Source organism: Momordica charantia (genome assembly GCF_013281855.1).
Source record: "Momordica charantia cultivar OHB3-1 chromosome 9 unlocalized genomic scaffold, Mcharantia_2.0 BLBB01000009.1, whole genome shotgun sequence".
Taxonomy (NCBI): Eukaryota; Viridiplantae; Streptophyta; class Magnoliopsida; order Cucurbitales; family Cucurbitaceae; genus Momordica; species Momordica charantia.
Window position 1 is genome coordinate 25,679,057 of NW_028275167.1, and position 20,210 is coordinate 25,699,266.

The window sequence follows — 20,210 nt, forward strand, 5'->3', positions numbered from 1 at the left end:
TTTATTAATCATCTCTCACGTCTCAATTGCTTAAACAGAATATTAAACACTTTAAAGCTACTTCATTTTAAATAATTATCTTTATTAATTAGAAATTTAGTCCTTTCTAAAGATTAAATTATGTTTTTAAACTACAAATACTAAATTATTACTTAGAAGTTAGAGACGAACTATGTCAAGAATTAAATGAATTTTTTTTTTGTTGGAGGTTCGATAGAAAGGAAAATAAAATAAATTTTTTTACTGATTCAGGTTTTTAGAAATTATATTATGACAAATTATATAGTTAATTTAATTTGAAAGTCTATCAAATCCTAAAAAAGCGACTATTTTGATCCAAATTTTTTTATATAAAAATAAATCTGAAATCCTCGTTCAAAATCACGAAATTGATCGTAATTTTGAAATTCCTCAAAATTTGAGGTACCAAACAGACTGTTATCCATTTAAAATTACATGGATTAAAATGTTGAAGTGTATGGACTATACAGGGATCAAAATATTTTTTTGATGTTTTTTGAAGCTCAACGTAAATATTACAACAAGACGTAAGATACAACTAAAATTTTATTGCATCTTAGAAAACATAAAAAGGGAATTCCCTCGCGTCTCAGCCCCGCCGTACGCCGGCCGTCCCTTCCCTCGCGTCTCAGCCCCGTCGTACGCCGGCCGTAGTTCCGACCGCGTCCGTTCCGACGCCGCCTCTGTATCATTTTGTTTTCGAATTTATTCTGATCTAGGTAATTCTTCTTTCCCTTGGATCCGTGGTAAGTTTGATGATTCCTAGTTTATGCACGATTTCTTGCTTACTAGGCATTTTTCGTTTTGATTTGTACCAAAGCCATGGACGGCAGATCGAGTGGGCACTGCCAAAGAAGAAGCTCTTTAATCTTTCTATAGATCTCTGGTTTTTTTCCTGCCTATGTTGACCGGCTTTGCTCCTCTTTGCATCTCAGGTAATTCGTTGCTTTCTAGATCTTCGGTCACCATTTCTATGTTTCATTTGCATTCACGCATTTCCTTGTACATCTATGTGTCTAGAGTGATGAGTAGGATCTTACTTTTTTTTCTCCTCCATTGCCGCTTGTTTGGTTGTTTAGGAAGCTCCGACAACGTGCTATATTCCATCAGGAACAATCCCGCCTTTAATCGACACGGATGTAGTTTGACATTTTCTCTGTGACCGGCTTAACTATTATAATTCAGAATGCTTTAGGTTGCAATTGTTGAATTTCTTGAAATTGTTGAGGAATTTCGATCCAAATACAACATCGATTACCCTTTTCCTCCTTGTAGGAACGAGATTTGTATTTTAGCTTTCATTAACCGTTCTCTTTTTGAATTTTGAAATATGGATATTGGAGACCGAAAAAGAAGGTGAGGATTTCAAAGGTTCATCAAAATTGAGGCCGCGTTTTGAATTTTCGATGCACTCTGTCCTAGTGTTAATGACAAAAAATTCCAATGAAGTTTCAATAAAATAAGTAGGTTCGTTGCCTATTTCAATAGTTACATTTCTTTGCGATCTTCTCATCTCCACTCTGCCCATCATCTTGCTTCCTTCAATCTCCACTAATGGTACACTGAGAGTAATATTCCTTATTAAGCAGTTTCGGTGCCCTATGTAAAGTACTACTTCGACAATGCTCTCAGGTGTGTGGAGCTTGTTATTTCCACTGATAAGTTGACGGGCTAGGTATTTTCAATGTTTTCGCCTTTTCTTATGTACAAAAAGTTAATGGATTTGCAGACTAGAATAATCCTTCATGCTTTGATCCTTTCTGCAATAGATCCTTATTATTAAGCATTTTTGGGTTGTTTCTTCCTGATCCTACTGTCCAAACTTCAAACCTTGTTCACAAAAAGGGGGAAAAAAACCAGAAAGGAAAAGAGATGTGATGGTCCGAACTTTACATTTGATACCCTATTAGCTTATTGTTTGAGACCTCAATCAATTCGTGCAGTAATTTGTTCTTACATGGATGAGTATGATCTCCAATGTTTTTCATGGTGTTAGAACTGATTCTTGTTTCTAATCACTTGACATTCTGTTAGTTAATCCAAAAGAAATAATGCTGAGTGCTGATAGTTGTACTGGGTTCTCTTCCATGGAATCTCTGTCTGCGACTCTGCACGAACTTCTTGTTATGAACAACAAAATATAGTTCTCCACTAGCATTTGAAACTTAAATTTAGCTTTAGAGGGTTATCTAATTTTTCTCTCTTCCCCCTTGGAACTCTGCACCTTTTCTTTTTTTGAAAATTTTAGCTGGGTTATCATACCAACTTTTAACCTGTTCTGTTCAATTAATTTACAACTGCTATTAATATGTCTCTCTTATCCATGTAAGCAGTGATTGTGCACATTAGCAGGGTTTCCGCTCATTATTCTCACGGTACTTGGTAAACTTTAGTACTGTGAAGGGAAGATATACAAATATGGGGCGCCTGAAGATGCAAACTGGAATCAATGCAATTGAGGAAGAACCTGAGGAGTTTGACGTCACATATACAAATAAAACTGCTTTAGCTTGCATGATTAATTCAGAAATTGGTGCTGTATTAGCAGTAATGAGAAGAAATGTAAGATGGGGAGGTCGATATATGTCAGGTGATGATCAATTGGAGCACTCTTTAATTCAGTCGCTGAAGGCATTAAGAAAGCAGATATATTCATGGCAGCATCCATGGCATACAATCAACCCTGCTGTATATCTTCAACCATTTTTAGATGTAATTCGATCGGATGAAACTGGGGCACCTATTACTGGGGTTGCTTTATCTTCTGTGTACAAGATTTTAACTCTTGACATGATTGATCAAAACACTGTTAACGCTGGAGATGCTGTTCACTTGATAGTTGATGCAGTTACCTGTTGTAGATTTGAGTTAACAGATCCTGCATCAGAAGAAATGGTTCTGATGAAAATACTTCAGGTTCTTCTTGCTTGTATGAAAAGTAAGGCATCCATTTTGTTGAGCAATCAGCATGTCTGCACCATTGTGAATACTTGTTTCCGCATAGTTCATCAAGCAGGCTCAAAGGGTGAGCTATTGCAACGGATAGCTCGCCACACAGTTCATGAGCTTGTTAGGTGTATCTTTTCACATCTTTCAGAAATCAATACTACAGAACATGCACTGGTCAATGGCAATAGTTCCAGCAAACAAGAGGTACTAATTTCTTTGCATCTCTCCATAGTAAATTGTCATTTTTACTTATTGCTTGCTGGGATAGGAGACTACGATGGGAAATGAAGCTAAACTGACAAGAAATTTATATATTTTTTCACAGTAGTGTCACTTTAACAGTTTAACTTATGAAAAGGATCTCTTTTCAGTCGTACTTTCCATACTGTATCTTCGGATATGAATTATAGATGATATTTTTTTCATTTTTAATTTCAGTCTTCTTTGGAATCTAAAGTGATAGGAAAATTCTCCTCTTTCTCTGTGGTTTTATCAATATCAAGATAGGATGTCATATTATGACTTATGAGATACTTGTTGCACTGCAGTCATATTTTACAGCATTCTCAGTTTGGTTTTTAATTCTTTTGGGTACAACGACAAAGGATAAACATAGGCTTACATTGTTAGATCTTAGTGTTTACTGTTTAGCAGTTCATCTCTATTGCATGTTAATTACTGAGGTCATAAGTAAAGGGTTTGGTAAAGAATGTACTTGCTGCCCTGTTGACACTTCATCAAGTTCATGTGCTGTTAACCACTATGATTTAAATGTCATAATAAGAAGAGTTTTATTAGATTGAGAGAGAGATAATACCCCATTTTTATGAGTTGAATCGTGGACTCAGATCAGCCTTGTGAAAAAAGTAAGCATATAGATGCCTTTCCATGTATCTTTCAACTTCTTTGAAATTTTGGCTCTCATAAATAAAATAAAGTGATATGGTTCAAATTATGGATTTTAGATAATTGGAGTGTGTTTATTGATATATGTGGTTGAGATTTATTATGTAGTGATAGTAATGAGGAAAATAGGATTAAAATTGGAACTTTTTTTTTGGACAAGACTTATACATGGTTGAAAGATCAATTTTCATAATAAAATACTAGTTTTTACAACTTTTTAAAAGGCTTTTGAGGCTTACCTCTGGGGAGACTCGAATTTTTAGCCTCGTGGCTTATGCTTTCTTTGGTTCATGAGAGGCATACTTGAGTCGAGACACAAACTTTTAGCTTCATGCTTCCTTGGTTCACAAGAGGCTTATGCCTCCATGAGAACGTACTAATGTTTAAAAGTCTTTATACCTCATTTAATATGTAGAAGAATGACATCAATTTATTACCTATTCTTCAAAATAGGAAGTCCACTTTTGCCACTGTAACTAAAATAACACTGGAGACAAATGTTAAAGAGTAAGGTAATCCTCTTAGTCGTAATGGTGATGATGTTGAGAATGAGCTTTAGAATCTTTATTTAAGGAAGTGAAAGTTGATGGAATACATCCTTTTGTTTTTGCAATTTAATATTATGAAAATCATTGAGTCCATAATACATGGTTTTGCGTTTTTTATGTTTTTTTTTTAATATTTTTTTACATTTAAAAATGAGGCTTGCGCCTCACTTCGTTTAGAGAAGAATCCTGAAGAATTCTTTTAGCCTTTTAAAATGTTGGGTTTTTCATATTATCTTATATTGAAACTGTTAAGTTGCTCTTTGCCAAAAATAAATAAATAAATAAAAGAAAAAAATTGTTAAATGGATTTATGAAATGGTGTTTTCTTGTTCAGGCTGGTAGGGGGGCTAATGATGACTATGTGCTTGGAAGTAGACTGTTGGAGAATGGAAACTTGGGCCATGAATTTGATGGTCAATCATCATCCAACAATTTTGAAATCAATTCTTCATCAGGTTTGATGGCAACTGGGATGGAGGAAAATTTACTTGAGGATGGTAGCACGAAGGATACTGTTCCATTTGACTTTCATCTTATGAATGAGCCTTATGGGGTCCCCTGCATGGTGGAAATTTTTCGATTCCTCTGTTCATTGTTAAATCTAGTTGAGCATATGGAGTTGGGAGCTAGATCAAATACGATGGCTTTTGATGAAGATGTCCCTCTTTTTGCCCTGGGATTGATAAATTCAGCAATAGAGTTGGGTGGCCCTTCCTTCCGGCATCACCCTAGGTTATTGAGTTTAATCCAAGATGAACTATTTCGAAACCTTATGCAATTTGGTTTGTCAACAAGCTCGCTAATTCTTTCAATGGTTTGTAGCATTGTTCTTAATCTATACCACCATCTGCGCACTGAGCTGAAGTTGCAGCTTGAGGCTTTCTTTTCATGTGTGATTTTGAGGCTTGCTCAAAGCAGGTATGGGGCTTCATACCAGCAGCAAGAGGTTGCCATGGAGGCTCTTGTTGATTTCTGCAGGCAGAAAACATTTATGGTGGAGATGTATGCAAACTTAGATTGTGACATAACTTGCAGTAATGTCTTTGAAGATCTTGCTAACCTTCTGTCAAAGAGTGCTTTTCCAGTTAATTGTCCTTTGTCTTCAACGCATATCCTTGCTTTGGATGGTCTTATTGCCGTTATTCAGGGAATGGCTGAGAGGATAGGTAATGGAACTGGCCTAGAAAATAGTCCTGTGAATCTTGAGGAATATACTCCTTTCTGGATGGTAAAGTGTGAAAATTACAGTGATCCTAGTCAATGGGTTCCATTTGTGAGAAGGAAAAAGTACATCAAGAGACGGTTAATGATTGGAGCTGATCACTTTAACCGTGATCCCAAGAAAGGTCTGGAGTTCCTTCAAGGAACCCATCTCTTGCCCGATAAACTTGATCCCAAAAGTGTAGCCTGCTTTTTCAGGTACACTGCTGGTTTGGATAAAAATCTGGTTGGTGACTTCCTTGGAAATCATGATGAGTTTTGTGTCCAGGTTCTTCATGAATTTGCTTGGACTTTTGATTTTCAGGACATGAATTTGGATACTGCTTTGCGACTGTTTTTGGAAACTTTTCGACTCCCTGGAGAGTCACAGAAGATTCAAAGGGTGCTTGAGGCATTCTCTGAGAGATATTATGAACAGTCACCTCAAATTCTTGTGAATAAGGATGCTGCTCTTCTACTATCATATTCACTTATAATGCTCAATACAGATCAGCACAATGTTCAAGTGAAAAAGAAGATGACGGAAGAAGATTTCATTCGGAATAGCAGGCACATAAATGGAGGCAATGATCTTCCAAGAGATTTCCTCTCTGAATTGTATCACTCAATCTGTAAGAATGAAATTCGTACAACTCCGGAACAAGGCAATGGTTTTCCTGAAATGACCCCAAGCCGATGGATAGATCTGATGCATAAATCCAAGAAATCCTCTCCATTCATTGTTTCTGATTCTAAAGCCTACCTTGATCGTGACATGTTTGCTATAATGTCAGGGCCTACAATTGCTGCTATATCTGTGGTATTTGATCATGCAGAACATGAAGAAGTGTATCAAACATGTATTGATGGATTCTTGGCTGTTGCAAAGATCTCTGCATGCCATCATCTTGAAGATGTACTCGATGATCTTGTTGTGTCCCTCTGCAAGTTCACAACCCTCTTGAACCCATCATCTGTTGAGGAGCCCGTGCTGGCCTTTGGTGATGATACAAAAGCTAGGATGGCTACTATGACAGTTTTCACCATCGCCAACAGGTATGGTGACTTCATTCGCACAGGTTGGAGAAACATCCTTGATTGCATCTTACGGTTGCACAAGCTTGGTCTTCTACCAGCTCGTGTGGCCAGTGATGCAGCTGATGAATCAGAACTTTCTGCTGACACTGGGCATGGAAAGCCTCTTACGAGTTCTTTATCTGCTGCTCATATACAGTCGATTGGAACTCCCAAGAGATCCTCTGGATTGATGGGCCGGTTTAGTCAGCTCTTATCTCTTGACACTGAGGAGCCAAGGTCACAGCCTACCGAACAACAGCTTGCTGCTCATCAGCGCACCCTTCAGACTATTCAGAAGTGCAATATTGACAGCATTTTTACAGAGAGCAAGTTTCTTCAGGCTGAATCTCTATTACAGCTGGCACAAGCACTCATATGGGCTGCAGGACGGCCCCAGAAAGGAAACAGTTCTCCTGAGGATGAAGATACTGCAGTCTTCTGTCTGGAATTGTTGATTGCCATTACTCTGAATAACCGAGATAGAATTGTGCTTCTTTGGCCAGGTGTTTATGATCACATATCTAATATCGTGCAGTCAACTGTCATGCCCTGTGCCCTGGTGGAGAAAGCTGTTTTCGGACTTCTCCGTATCTGCCAGCGGTTGCTTCCTTATAAGGAGAACCTTGCAGATGAACTTTTGAGATCTCTGCAACTTGTATTGAAGCTAGATGCTCGGGTTGCTGACGCATACTGTGAGCAAATTACACAGGAAGTAAGTCGCCTAGTAAAAGCAAATGCTTCTCATATTAGATCCCCATCAGGATGGCGAACAATAACATCCCTACTCTCGATTACAGCTCGCCACCCAGAAGCATCTGAGGCAGGATTCGATGCGCTACTATTCATTGTATCTGATGGTGCTCACTTGTTACCAGCAAATTATACCCTCTGCATAGATGCCTCGAGGCAATTTGCTGAGTCTCGTGTTGGACAGGCTGAACGCTCTTTACGTGCATTGGATCTTATGGCTGGATCTGTTGATTGTTTAGCGCGGTGGGCTAGGGAGGGTAAGGAAGCTGCTGCAAGGGAGGAGGAAGCCATTAAAATGTCGCAAGATATTGGAGACATGTGGCTGAGGCTTGTGCAAGGATTGAGAAAAGTTTGTTTGGACCAAAGAGAGGAGGTTAGAAACCAGGCTCTACTGTCATTGCAAAAGTGTTTGATAGGCGTTGATGAAATCCACCTTCCACACGGTTTGTGGTCACAGTGTTTCGATCTTGTGATCTTCACGATGCTCGATGATTTACTTGAAATTGCACAAGGACACTCTCAGAAGGATTACAGAAACATGGAAGGGACACTGATCCTTGCCATGAAACTCTTGTCCAAAGTTTTCTTACTGTTGCTCCAGGATCTTTCTCAGTTAACAAACTTCTGCAAGCTATGGCTTGGTGTTCTTAGCCGAATGGAAAAGTATGCAAAAGCAAAAGTTAGAGGGAAAAGAAGCGAAAAGCTTCAGGAGCTAGTCCCTGAACTCCTCAAGAATACCTTGCTTGTTATGAAAACCAAGGGGGTGCTAGTTCAGAGGAGTGCGTTAGGTGGAGATGGCTTGTGGGAACTCACATGGCTGCATGTAAATAACATCTCTCCCTCGTTGCAATCAGAGGTTTTCCCCGATCAAGATTCCGACCACATACTTGGTCAGGGTGAAAAAGGCGGCGTAACTTCCAGTGAAGCGAATCCTGTTTCTTCGACCGAAAAGGTAGCATCAGACAGTGCTGGAACTGGAGGGTAGTGTTATTCAGTTGGAAAATCAACTTGTTTCTGCTAGTGATGTTGCTATGCATATACTTGACCATCAGGACTAAAAAATTGTGTAGAATTAGTCTGTACCACATCCAGATTATCTTAAATTTACAGAAGGGATGATAGGGCATATCTATACTGCACTGGAGCTTGCTTTGTTTACAGATCTGTACAATTAGATGGAGGTTATGAAGTGAAAGCGTGTTCGAGACCCCAGGAACACTAACGAACTTTCGGGCGTTCATCGTTCCGGTAAGACGTTTCTTCCTGATCACAGAGTTCCCAGAGTTAAAATTGGCTCATTCTAAATGAATGTTGTTTGTTAGTGTTATACGTATCGTACAACTAGGCATAGATTTCAATCTCGTCAACTTTTTTTTCTTTTCTTTCTTTTTCTGTTGACATTCCGAATTCTGGAGGCGTATTATCATTCATCCTTGAATGAAGGCGTGTACTTATTATTGTTTTGTATTACCTTGCTGAGTAATGTACAGAATCAAGAAGTTTGTCAGTAATCTCTTGATATGATCATCTAGTATGTTGCTTTAGATAATTTAGGGCATGTTTTGGTAATGTTTCGGTTTATTGTTTCTCGTTTTCAATTTTTTTAAGAAATCTAAGCGTTTGCAACTAATTATGATTCTTGTTTCTCCTTTTTTGGGAACATTTCCGAAATTGTACAGAAATTTTAAAATCAACCAAAACAAGTTTATTATTTCTCGATCCTATTTCTAGTTTGTTCCAAAACATAAATAGAAAGATTGTTTTATCATACTTGGATTAATGGATATTGGGCTATGTAATTTTTTTTTAATGATAAATGAAGAAACAGAAACAAGAAATATGAATGTCACCAAACGAGTTCTTAGATGCCAGGCGGAGTTGAATCGAGGGGGAAATATGATAGATGAGGAGTAACTATCGTTATTTAGTGCTGACTTTCTGTCATGGTTTTAAATATTCGTTGACATTTCCATCGACATATTCATGTTTTCATAAGTTCGACATCAACATGAGAGGAAATCGACATTTACAAAATATGAAAAATATTAACAAAATGTCACTAATATATACATAATATTTATTTTTAACTAATTTAGAAATAGGAAAATGTTTATTTATTCATTTAAATATTTTTTACGTTTTTTTTTTATTTTTCTAACTTTTATAGAAATATTCATCGATATCGACATTTTCATGAAATTGAGACCTCGACATTTTTATCGACATTTAAAACCTTGCTTTCTGTGCTAGATTTTTTTTTTGGGTCTAATTTGGCAAAAATGAAATCACTTCAAATCACGCTAGGGTAAGAACGTTTGGTTTCTTTCCTCTTTCTTATGTTTTTAACCAATATTTTATTTTAGGTTAAAATACTATTTTAATATCTATACTTTCAACTTTGATTCATCTGGATCATTATTGTACTCTTAACTTATCTATTTTAGTCCTGTGCTTTTAAAATGTTCGTTTTGGTTCCTATACTTTTAAAAAGTAATTGTTTTGGTTCCTTTATTTTATTTTTATCTCAATGTTTTCGATCACAATTTCAACATGACACTATACCCGATCTATTTTTTTAAAGGTAGCATTTCTTTATTTTTCTTTTTTAGTTGTATATAGAATTTGTATCAAAATATTTCAAATAGAGACGAGAATGATCACTTTTTAAAAGTAAGACCAAGACAGATCTTTTAAAAGTAGAGAGATAAAAATGAACTAAAATTCAAATTCAAATCACCAAAATAGTTTATGATCTTATCCGAAGAAAATCTATTTCCATAGATTATGGGTTCTTGAGTTCATAAAAATTAATATTTTACTTCTAAGAAGGTATTAGCCTAAGTAGAGGACTGTTGTACAAAATATACATATATATATATACAGTGGGGATTTGGATTACCTTATGACTTTGTTCATTTGAAATAAGAAGGGTTCTGAAAACTTGTGGAGCAGCCTGTATTACTATACTCATGCCTAAGAGAATAATTTCTTTTTAAAACAATTTTACTTCTATATCATTCATGACATTAGTAAATTAAATTTTTATGTGAATATTAACTTGATATTTGATAAAGAATCTTAATTAAATCTTAACTGTATAAACTAAATTGTATATAAAACGAAATCCTTACTTATAGTAAATTAAATTTATTAGGTGGTATATGAGCATAAAAGATGGTTGGTAGCTAACATGAGACTAGCTCGATGACACTTGTCTCTAACTATGGAGTCATGATTTCAAATTCTCCGCTTAGAGATGTAATTGGTCAATAATGATTTAGGTTTAATTTTACACAACTTCTTGAATAGTTTTTTCATTTTTAAGAACACATTTAAGTTTTTATCCAAATTTCACAAATTTTTTAATTAAATTAAAAAACTATTTTTTCTTCTTATGTTGTCCAAATTTTACTTAAATTTTGGAAAAAATATATATATTTTTTAAAATGGCAAGCTACGAATTGACAAAGCAAGCCTTAATTACAACAATTATAATATTGGAATGATTTATTTTATTTTATTTTATTTTTATTTTTTGTCGGTAGCCGGTAATTACTTCAGCAACAGCGGAGAGAATTTAGGTGGCTGCACTTCACCAACAAACGTCTCTTACGTTTCCGATTTCCGATCTGCCAAATTTCGCCGGCAAATTTTTCCGGCCAAAAGTCGCCGGACAAAGTCAAAGAAAGCTTCTCTTAGCCTTCCCCAAGGGGCCGGTCTCGGTCTGTCAAGATGAGTCAGGTCTTCGAAGGTTACGAGCGCCAATATTGTGAACTCTCCGCGAATGTTTCTCGTAAATGCAACTCTTTCTCCGCCTCCGATTCAGGTACTGTCCCATGATTTTCTTCTCAATTTTAAATTTCTGTAAGGGTTACCCGTGGCTTGCTTTACCTGCTTCAACGCAGTTCCAACCCCAATTTTTTTAATTTGGTGGCTGATTTGAGGGAAAAGAGATGGAGAGTGAAAATTTGGAAGTTACGTTTTGTTCTGTTGCGAGAATTTTGAAGAGGGTTCTTAGAATTGTGGTTGGAGATCTCGAATTGGGATTTGGATGAGCAGATGGTGATATTTCTAATCGGATCGAATTATGCATATGGGGAATTTTAATATTTCTTGCTAATGTTTCGAGTTGTTTATTATGAGGTTGCAAGCAAGATGACTTAAATGTTCAAGATTGGATTCTATGAAAATAATGTTGAATTTGTCATCGTTTGAAATGTGAACAATTGGAATGGGTACTAATTTTAGCTCAACGTGAATTGCAGAGCAGAAACAGCAACGGGTTTCTGAAATCAAAGCGAGTTTAGATGAGGCTGATGTTTTGGTACGTTTGAAGAGCCTTGTTTTGGTTTTAATCTTATCACTTTTTTCTTTTCATTTTAGGTTGGTTAGATTCTTGATGATATACATAAAAATGTAATATCTTATTGATTTCTAGATTCGGAAAATGGACCTTGAGGCCAGAAGTCTGCAGCCAAGTGTAAAGGCTATGCTACTTGCTAAGCTACGGGAGTACAAATCTGATCTTGGCAAACTGAAAAAGGAATTTAAGAGGTTGACATCACCTAATGCTGATCAGGCTGCCCGTGAAGAGCTGTTGGAGTCTGGAATGGCAGATACTCATTTGGTATATCTTCATTATTCAATTTTTACAGTTTCCTTTAAATTTAAGCATCACAAAGTATTTCTCCTTAATGGATCCTGAGTTGATTAAGTGTGTGTCACTTACCTTTTAAAGTGCTCATTGATTATTAGAAGTACTTTCTTAAAAATTAGCAGTATTCGGTTAAAATTTTAAATGAGTACTTTTGACCAAAGTAGTTTTAGAAATTCTAAAAATAGATTAAAAAAAGTATTTTACTTTTGGATGAAACATTGAACTGCACAGTGTTTCACTTAAAAAAACTTTTTTTTTTTCAAAAGGAATGTCAAACACACGCGAAGGTGGAAATCAAATTGACGGAAGAGACCAGTGGTTGAAATTTTTTTATCTTAGTGCATCTATACGAAATGTTCAAAGATTTTGGTTATTTTGATAGTGTATATTGATAGGATTGCTATTAGGATAGATTAAGGATATTGTTAGGGTATTAAGGATATATTGGTATTTGTGTTAGGAGGTTTAGTTATAAATAGAGGGAGGAGGAAAGGATGAAGGTAAGCAATTAGTGAGTATGGTTTAGGCTTGAGTAAGAATACTCAAGAGAGGGGAGGGTCCAAGTACCTCGAATTACTTGGTAGTTATTATAGTTTTTATATCTTTTAAGCAACTTTGGTTAAGTTAAGACACTAGTAATTTTCCACATCATACATTCAAATCTCCACTCCATCCGTTTGAATTGTAATACTAAAAGAGAAAGTGACGTATATCATTAATTTTTTTTTTTTTTAGTACAACATGTTGAGAAGGGGATTCGAACTGACAACCTCTTGGTTGGAGGTATATGTCAATTACCGTTGAGCTATGCTCGTTTTGGCACGTATATCATTAAGTTCTTCAAACAAAGTGTTACTGTATTTTGTAGGTAATTCACCTTTTTTTTTGTTTGGATAAGAAACTTTGTACCCTTAGGCTGTTTTTTGTGTTTCTATGCTTTTGGTAATTCACCATTTTGATATGAACATCTTATTCAGTCTTTGTTTTTCTTCAATCACTCTTATGACTGAACTGATGATGGTTTCTTAGCTTTGTAGATAGTCTTATCTTTTCCCATTCAATTTATTTTTCAATGGTTGTTGGCTTTTTCGTCTCAATAACTAGCGCAATATTGTGTTTCTTGAGTTATTATTAATTGGAGTTGAGGCGCTGGATGCCTTCTGTTATACGACTTCATGTTGGATTCTCATCATTGGATCAATCCCATATGTATTGTATAGCACTAGTAGCATTGAACCGAATTTATAAGTGTAGGTATAGTGTAGGTATTTGCCATTTGATAATTTTGAATAATTTGTCATTTGATATAGTGTAGGTATTTGTCTCGCCTAGGTGTAATTGACCATTTTTGCTAACTTAACTGACATTCTTACAGGCTTCAGCTGATCAAAGAGAGAGGATGACAATGTCTATAGAGAGAATGAATCAGTCAAGTGAAAGAATTGCAGAGAGTAGAAGAACCATGTTGGAGACCGAAGATCTCGGTGTCTCGATCCTTGAGGACTTGCATCAACAGCGAGAAACTCTATTACACTCCCATAAGAGAGTAAGTATTTTATTGATCTTATGTTCTAGCTGACTGTGACATCTCAGATATTTCCATGAATTTTTCATATGTCCACGACTTTATAAGTTCAACGTGGATGTAAGGAATGAACTGATATTTCCATTATACCATGAACAGAGTATGGAAAAGTTCAACAAAATATCAGTAACACAAACATACTAATCCATCGATATGGACACTTTATTGATATTTTGATTGAAATTTTCATGAAACTAAGATGTTAACATTTTTCGTCAACATCAATATTTAGAGTTCTTGCTAGTGAGTAAGGTCTTAGTCACACACCATTACACGAGTAAAATTTTATTTGATGCCGTTAGCATCCTTCAACTCATTCCATTCCTAACCCATTTTTCTCCCAATTGTCCTTGGGACAATGGTTAACAACGTGCTTTATTTTACAGCTTCATGGGGTAGATGATGCCATTGATAAGAGTAAAAGGGTTTTAAACTCAATGTCTCGAAGAATCAGTCGAAATAAATGGATAGTCGGGTCGGTAATTGGCGTTCTGGTACTCGTAATTATCCTTATACTATATCTTAAGCTTTCACATCACTGAACAATGTTTCCTTGATCACTAAAGGAGTTGTACTCTTATCATTTGATTTTCCAATCGTTCCGATTGGTTGTCGATCACATGTTTGATGTATTTTGTTGCGGTATTCATGTCTGTAATCGAATCAAATCTTGTGCTTGATAGTGTTATTGATTAATCAATACCCAGATAGTAGTAGGTATTTCTGGATTGTGTGAATTTGGTGGTTAGTTTCTCAATTTGCACTTGGGAAATCAGGAACCATTAGGGAACAAAATAAAGTTGAAAAATTACTAATCCATTGCTAATTTTCAATTTTTGTACTGCAAATTGCTGTTTTGGGAGTGGTAATTCTCTTTCATTCTGGGGAACGAACATATCATAGGGTGGTTGATTTTATATTTTGTTTTTACTTTTTAGAGAATGACAATTTTTCTAAACCTTGTGAAAGTAGTAGATTTTTTAAAGTTAAATAATGTCAATATGGTGTGACACAGGATTATTAAATACAAACTTTACTAAATTTGTTGTTCAAATTTTTTTTTTCATTTAAATTAACTTATAATATTTGAAATTTTGGAAGGTAGTGGGGCAATGAATGCAGAGCGATAGGCGAGGGAGAATTGGGTTCTGAAACAGACCATAACTTCTAGTAACGTTTACGTTTATTTTATTTGTTTTATACACAAACTTTACATTTTGACAATTACACATACGCTAAAACAACCATCTTTTTTTAATTTTATTTTTATTTTCCAACCAAGGCAACATTTATTTTGAGAGATGGGAGTGAGAATCAATTTTTTCATTTTTTGATGATATTTATCAAATTATAGGAATGAAATCAAATGGTGGGGTTTATCCACTAACAATCTTTCTTTTAATAAAATTTATATGTGATTTTATTATAAAATATTACAAATTTATATTTTATATTTTACTTTGTTATTACTAACTAATTTTTTTTAAAATAATTTATTATTATTAAATATTATAACAATACATTTTAATATTATTTTATATTAAACATGGTGGTTCTAATCAAAATGTATTTTAGTTGACGTAACTTTGTTTTAATTATTCATTATTTATTAATACTAAATAAATTGTTTCAATAAAAGATATTTGTTATCAATAATTCTGTAATAAAGTAAAATAAAATTTATTATTATTGTAATTAAAAGGGTTGTCAATGCATTTGTAATTAGCTTGAAAGAAGAAAGAAGCATACTAGTAATTGTTACATATCTAATTCTGATTTCGATTCGAGACAGTTTTAGTAAACCACGTCAAAGGAATTTTGATTCCGATTCCATAAAACTTTTGGTAAACAACATCAAGACAATAACATTTTCATTTCGATTTATTTTCATTATGATTAACTTTCATTACAATTCCTAGTAAGTAAACAGGACCTAATTAAGTTTTATTCGTCAAAGCGAGCATAGCTCAACGGTAATTGACATATACCTCCAACCAAAATGTTGTAATTTCGAATCTCCTCCCCAACATGTTGTACTAAAAAAATAATAATAAATTTTCTTATTTTTTTAATAAAAAAAGAATTAATAAATAACAAGAGATAGCTATAAAATATATTTGTACCTTTATGAATAAAAAAATATGAAACAAAAAATGCTCAAACGAGTTCTAAATCTTATTTGATCTTGATTGTACCTACCCACTTCATTTTTGTTATAAATTTGTAATGATTTAGTTTGGTAAAAGAGGAGAGGTCTGAACTGTTATCGGAATATTTGCTTGAGCTACTAGTGGTATAGTTATTATAATAAAAAAATCTCATTATTACAGTTGAATTATCAAACATTATTCAAACAAAAATTACACATTGTCGTTCAAAATACTACCTCATATCTCATTTCGACTATATCTTCTTCTGGTAAACATATGGAATTCGATATATGAATTCGCATCCTTTTGGTTGGGGCATAGGTGTTGTTTATGCAAGGATATGCACAACAGTGTATTTCAGATTGCAGCTCGAACTCGGCCTCCGGACCGATCTGAATACTTGGGCGGACCTGCACAAAAAGGTGAGCACTCCGACGATCAAGTCAGTACAGGTCGGATTCCTAGTTTAGTTCGAGGTCAGAAATCATCGTACCTGATCGTGGAGTGAGGTCCTCTACTTATGGGTGGTAGTCCCGCTAATCTCGCGACGGTTACACCCGGCAATCTCGGGACCGTCGGTTACACCCGGTAATCTCGGGACCGACGGTTACACCCGATAATCGCGCCGCTGACAGTAGCTCACATCGGCCCCTACCGAGCTTCCCGGTAGGTCGGACCTCGGCCAGATTCACCTCGGCCCTCATACTTAGCATCTGTCAACGCTAGTGGTGGTGATCTCGGCGGTCCGAGCTGGGCATGACTCATGAGTCATCTTGGAGCACCAATAGGGGTCCTCCACGTGTCCAGGGTATTCTCTTCCCCAAACATTGGCCCCCTCTCTGTCTGGTCCGATTTCGACCTGGCAGAGAAGTTCATTCGACTTGCTTTGGACGCGTGGCGACTTCCTATTCGTGGGAAAATATAATCGTTGCAGTAGATTTATCGTTGGAATATTCAAATATTCCGACGCTTCGGATCTTAGGGAGGATCCTAGCCGCTCGTTGATTACACGTGTACGGTGGGGAAATTTTTCCGACGAGCTATAAATACCCCCAATCCTTCAGGTCATACCTTACGTTCCCTGAATTCTTGGAGTTCGATCTGAAGGTAGCTCGAACCCTTGGTAGGTCGGTCTCTTCCCTCACTTTCTCTTTCGAACGTAGTTGTCATGTCGTCCTCTTTTAGCAGCAACTTAGGATCCGATGAGGATTTGGCTCGTAGGTTAGAGTCCGAGCTCGAGGAGATAGAAAACTTTAGGTTCTCCGATGACAGGAAGGATAGTGATGCCTCCACCTCGGGTCAGGGTTTGGAATACCCTTCTAGGCTACCTGAGCACTACCTCGGATCCCTTCGTAGGGGGTTCGCTATCCCTGAGAACATCCTCCTTAGGATTCCGGAGGAGAGGGAGAGAGCTGACAATCCTCCAGAGGGATGGGTCACTCTCTACTTCAAAATGTTTGAGTACGGCCTCAGACTTCCCCTTCACCCTTTCGTCCAAGAGTTTCTTTTCCGAACTGGGCTGGCTTCGGCTCAAGTGGCCCCCAATGGGTGGGGTGTCATTTTCGCTTTGGCCATCCTTTTTTGGCTACGAGCTCGGGACAGTGAAGATGTCGAGCTGTTAGACGTAGACCAGCTCCTCGCGTGCTTCGAAGCGAAAAGGATAGCTAAGAAGCCTGGTCGGTTCTATATGTGTGCAAGGAAAGGTGCAGGCGGTATAGTTAAGGGGCCGACCTCCATCAAGGGATGGGTGAGGAAGTGGTTCTACGCTTCTGGGGAACGGCTTGCAAAGGACGAGTCAGGTCGTTCCTTCTTTGACGTTCCCACTAGGTTTGGGAACCTAGGTACGGAGTAGTTCTTACTTCTTGTGATAACTTTCTTTCTTGTTATTCAGGTCTGACTCAAATTTTGTCTTTGTGCAGTTTCAATTCGACCAATCCCCGAGCTTACGCAAGCCTCCTTCGACACGCTGAAATACTACAAGGAGCGTTTTTCGAGGGGTAGGAAGGTCGGAACCTTGGTGACCGACAAGCTGTTGCTTGAGTCCGGGCTGCTAGACTACAACCCCGCAGTTCGTCCCATTGAATCCTCAAGGCCGAACTCCGAACTTGGTATGCCGAGCTTGCTTCCCTCCTTTTTCCTCTAACCTTGTGCTGACCCCTGTTTTTATTTTGCAGCCATGGTTTGCGGATTTGCAAGCAACGTGAAGCGCAAGTCCAAGGGCCGAGCCCATGCTCTTGAGGCCGCCCAGAGTTCGAAACCTGCCACTCCCGCTGTGGTAGGGCCAGCCTCGGAAGATCCAACCCCAGTGATCGAGCTGGAGTCTTCTGGGGTCCCTCGAGGGAGAAGCGCCTCAGGGATCAGACCGAGGCGGTGGACGCCTTGCCCTCGGGCGAGGAGGTGAGGGAGGAAGTCCCTCTAAAGCGAAGGAGGAAGAAGAAGAAGACGACCTCCCCCTTGGAGGTCGGAGCTCGTGGGGTCTTGCCTGCGAGCTTCGCAGATCGGGTGGACGATCCTGAGGCCAGGATGGGCGGGACGTCCGATGTGACGGCACGGTTCAGAGTTGAGCCGTCAAGTTCCGGGGTGAGGGACCAGGTGTCCCGCATCTCGGCCGCAAGTTTGGACCGCTGCCTAAGGAGGGCGTCCAAATTTGTGAGCGACTAGGGTCCGTTCTGCAGAGAACCATCGACTACACTGCTGAGGTAAGACTAGTGTCTCCATTTTTGCTTAATTTACCTAACAGGTAGCTCGGTCTAATTCTCTTCTTTGTACCTTTTCTCAGGCGTTTGTTGCTTCCATTCAATCAGCTCTGGCTGTAAAGGCCGAGCTGGATGGGAGGGAAGCTCTGGCAGCGAGGGAGAAGGAGGAGTTCTCTGCTGCCTTGGAGGCTGCTTCCTCCACCATGAAGGATGAGCTGCTGAAGGCTCACTCTGAGGTGGAAACTTTGAAGGCCGAGGTGGAGACCAAGGCCGAGCTGCTGAAGAAGGAAGAGGACAGACGCAATGTCCAGCTCCGAGCTGCCCATGCTATCACCAGGGGCTTGGAGAAGGAGAAGTTCCAACTCCTCAAGGAGAAGGACGACATGCTCCAGGCGCTTGAAGCGAAGGAGGAGGAGCTGAAGCGTACGACTGCCGAGCTGGAGACGGTGAAGGAGCATCTCAGCAATGGAGCCCTATTGGAGGAATCGTTTAGGCAACATCCTGACTTCGATGGATTTGCCAAAGACTTCTCTGATGCGGGCTTCAAGTTTCTTATGAAGGGCATTGCTTCCGACATGCCGACCTTCAGATCGATCTCGGTGGTCTGAAGAAGAAGTATGTTGAGCAGTGGGCGTCTGGGCCCAGTGGCACCCCTGGCCCCCAAGCGTTGGTGGACAAGTACGTCAGAGATCTGGACTCTGACTATTCCGACCTCGAAGAGGACCAGGTCGGCACCACTCAAGAGGGCGCTCCTCAAGCAGGCTCTTAGGCGACCACCCTTCAAGAGGCTTTTCGCTATCTTTCTTCTCTTCTCTTTTGCTTTTTTTTGTTTGCAAGTGTTAGGGCAGAGCTGCAAGGTCTATAAGCCTTGGCTCTGCTTTCCATTCAATAAAGAAGCTCCCATTTGTTTTTACTTTGTTGTTGGCAACATCCTTCCTTTCTTTGCTTTTTCTTGGAACTGCAGCCAATGTCACCTCGCACCTCTTACTTTTGAGGTCGCGCCTTCAATTAAAATAATTTGAAAGTTTGAATTTGAATCTTTGTCTAGCTTTCTATGCATTGCAGCAACTCTGGATTTTTAACATCGCACCCTTAACTTAAAAACGTTAAAAGGCTAAAATCCTAAGTCCGTAGCTGTTCTTCATATCGTACATCGTACCCTCAGGTTCAGAGGCTTGATCATTTTGAACTTTTCACATCGTCCCTTTACCTTGAAGGTTTGAATTTTAAGTTCATCAGTGGTTTTGGCATCGCACCTCGTACCCTTAGGTTTTGGAGGGTTGAATTTTAACCGACTGCTGGAATGTGATCGCGTGGGAGTCCGTGGCCCCCATTTAATTTCTGGTCGAGCTCGGAATCATGAAATTAAATCATCACATTTATTCCGATCATAATTCTTGTGAAACAGTTTTTACAGATCCATTGAAAACCCTATTGGCATTTCAAGGATAATAACGCTTCAGGTGCCCCGCGTTCCATGGGTGCGCGAGGACGTCTCCTTTCAGATCGGCCAATACGTACGTCTCAGGTCGGACTATGCCCTTGACCTCAAACGGGCCCTCCCAGGTCGGATCAAGGGCACCCACATGGGTTTAGACCCTCCTTAAGACCAGATGTCCGACCTGAAAGGTCCGAGGTCGAACACGGGCGTTGTAATGTCTGGCCATTCTG

At 38.2% G+C, this 20,210-nt stretch overlaps 2 protein-coding genes across 2 annotated transcripts; both read left to right on the forward strand.

Annotated features, from left to right (window-relative positions):
• The first annotated feature begins 553 nt into the window (after positions 1–553).
• On the forward strand, positions 554–8,978 carry LOC111010039 (ARF guanine-nucleotide exchange factor GNOM). The gene is made up of 4 exons (XM_022283306.2): positions 554–740; positions 842–956; positions 2,355–3,174; positions 4,759–8,978. The coding sequence occupies exons 3-4, from the start codon at positions 2,440–2,442 to the stop codon at positions 8,434–8,436; spliced, it is 4,413 nt and encodes a 1,470-aa protein (XP_022138998.2). The 5' UTR covers positions 554–740; positions 842–956; positions 2,355–2,439; the 3' UTR covers positions 8,437–8,978.
• A 2,062-nt stretch (positions 8,979–11,040) lies between these two features.
• Positions 11,041–14,430, forward strand: LOC111009979 (vesicle transport v-SNARE 12). Its single transcript, XM_022283224.2, has 5 exons — positions 11,041–11,277; positions 11,717–11,775; positions 11,890–12,078; positions 13,484–13,654; positions 14,080–14,430. The coding sequence occupies exons 1-5, from the start codon at positions 11,184–11,186 to the stop codon at positions 14,233–14,235; spliced, it is 669 nt and encodes a 222-aa protein (XP_022138916.1). The 5' UTR covers positions 11,041–11,183; the 3' UTR covers positions 14,236–14,430.
• Positions 14,431–20,210: the final 5,780 nt, after the last annotated feature.

Excerpts from the sequence above, each read along its gene's own strand:
- LOC111010039 (XM_022283306.2), top strand. The coding sequence starts at position 2,440 with ATGGGGCGCCTGAAGATGCAAACTGGAATCAATGCAATTGAGGAAGAA. Across the intron at positions 3,175-4,758 it reads ATAGTTCCAGCAAACAAGAG|GCTGGTAGGGGGGCTAATGA; the intron begins GTACTAATTTCT and ends TTTCTTGTTCAG.
- LOC111009979 (XM_022283224.2), top strand. The coding sequence starts at position 11,184 with ATGAGTCAGGTCTTCGAAGGTTACGAGCGCCAATATTGTGAACTCTCC. Across the intron at positions 11,776-11,889 it reads TAGATGAGGCTGATGTTTTG|ATTCGGAAAATGGACCTTGA; the intron begins GTACGTTTGAAG and ends ATTGATTTCTAG. Across the intron at positions 13,655-14,079 it reads TATTACACTCCCATAAGAGA|CTTCATGGGGTAGATGATGC; the intron begins GTAAGTATTTTA and ends TTTATTTTACAG.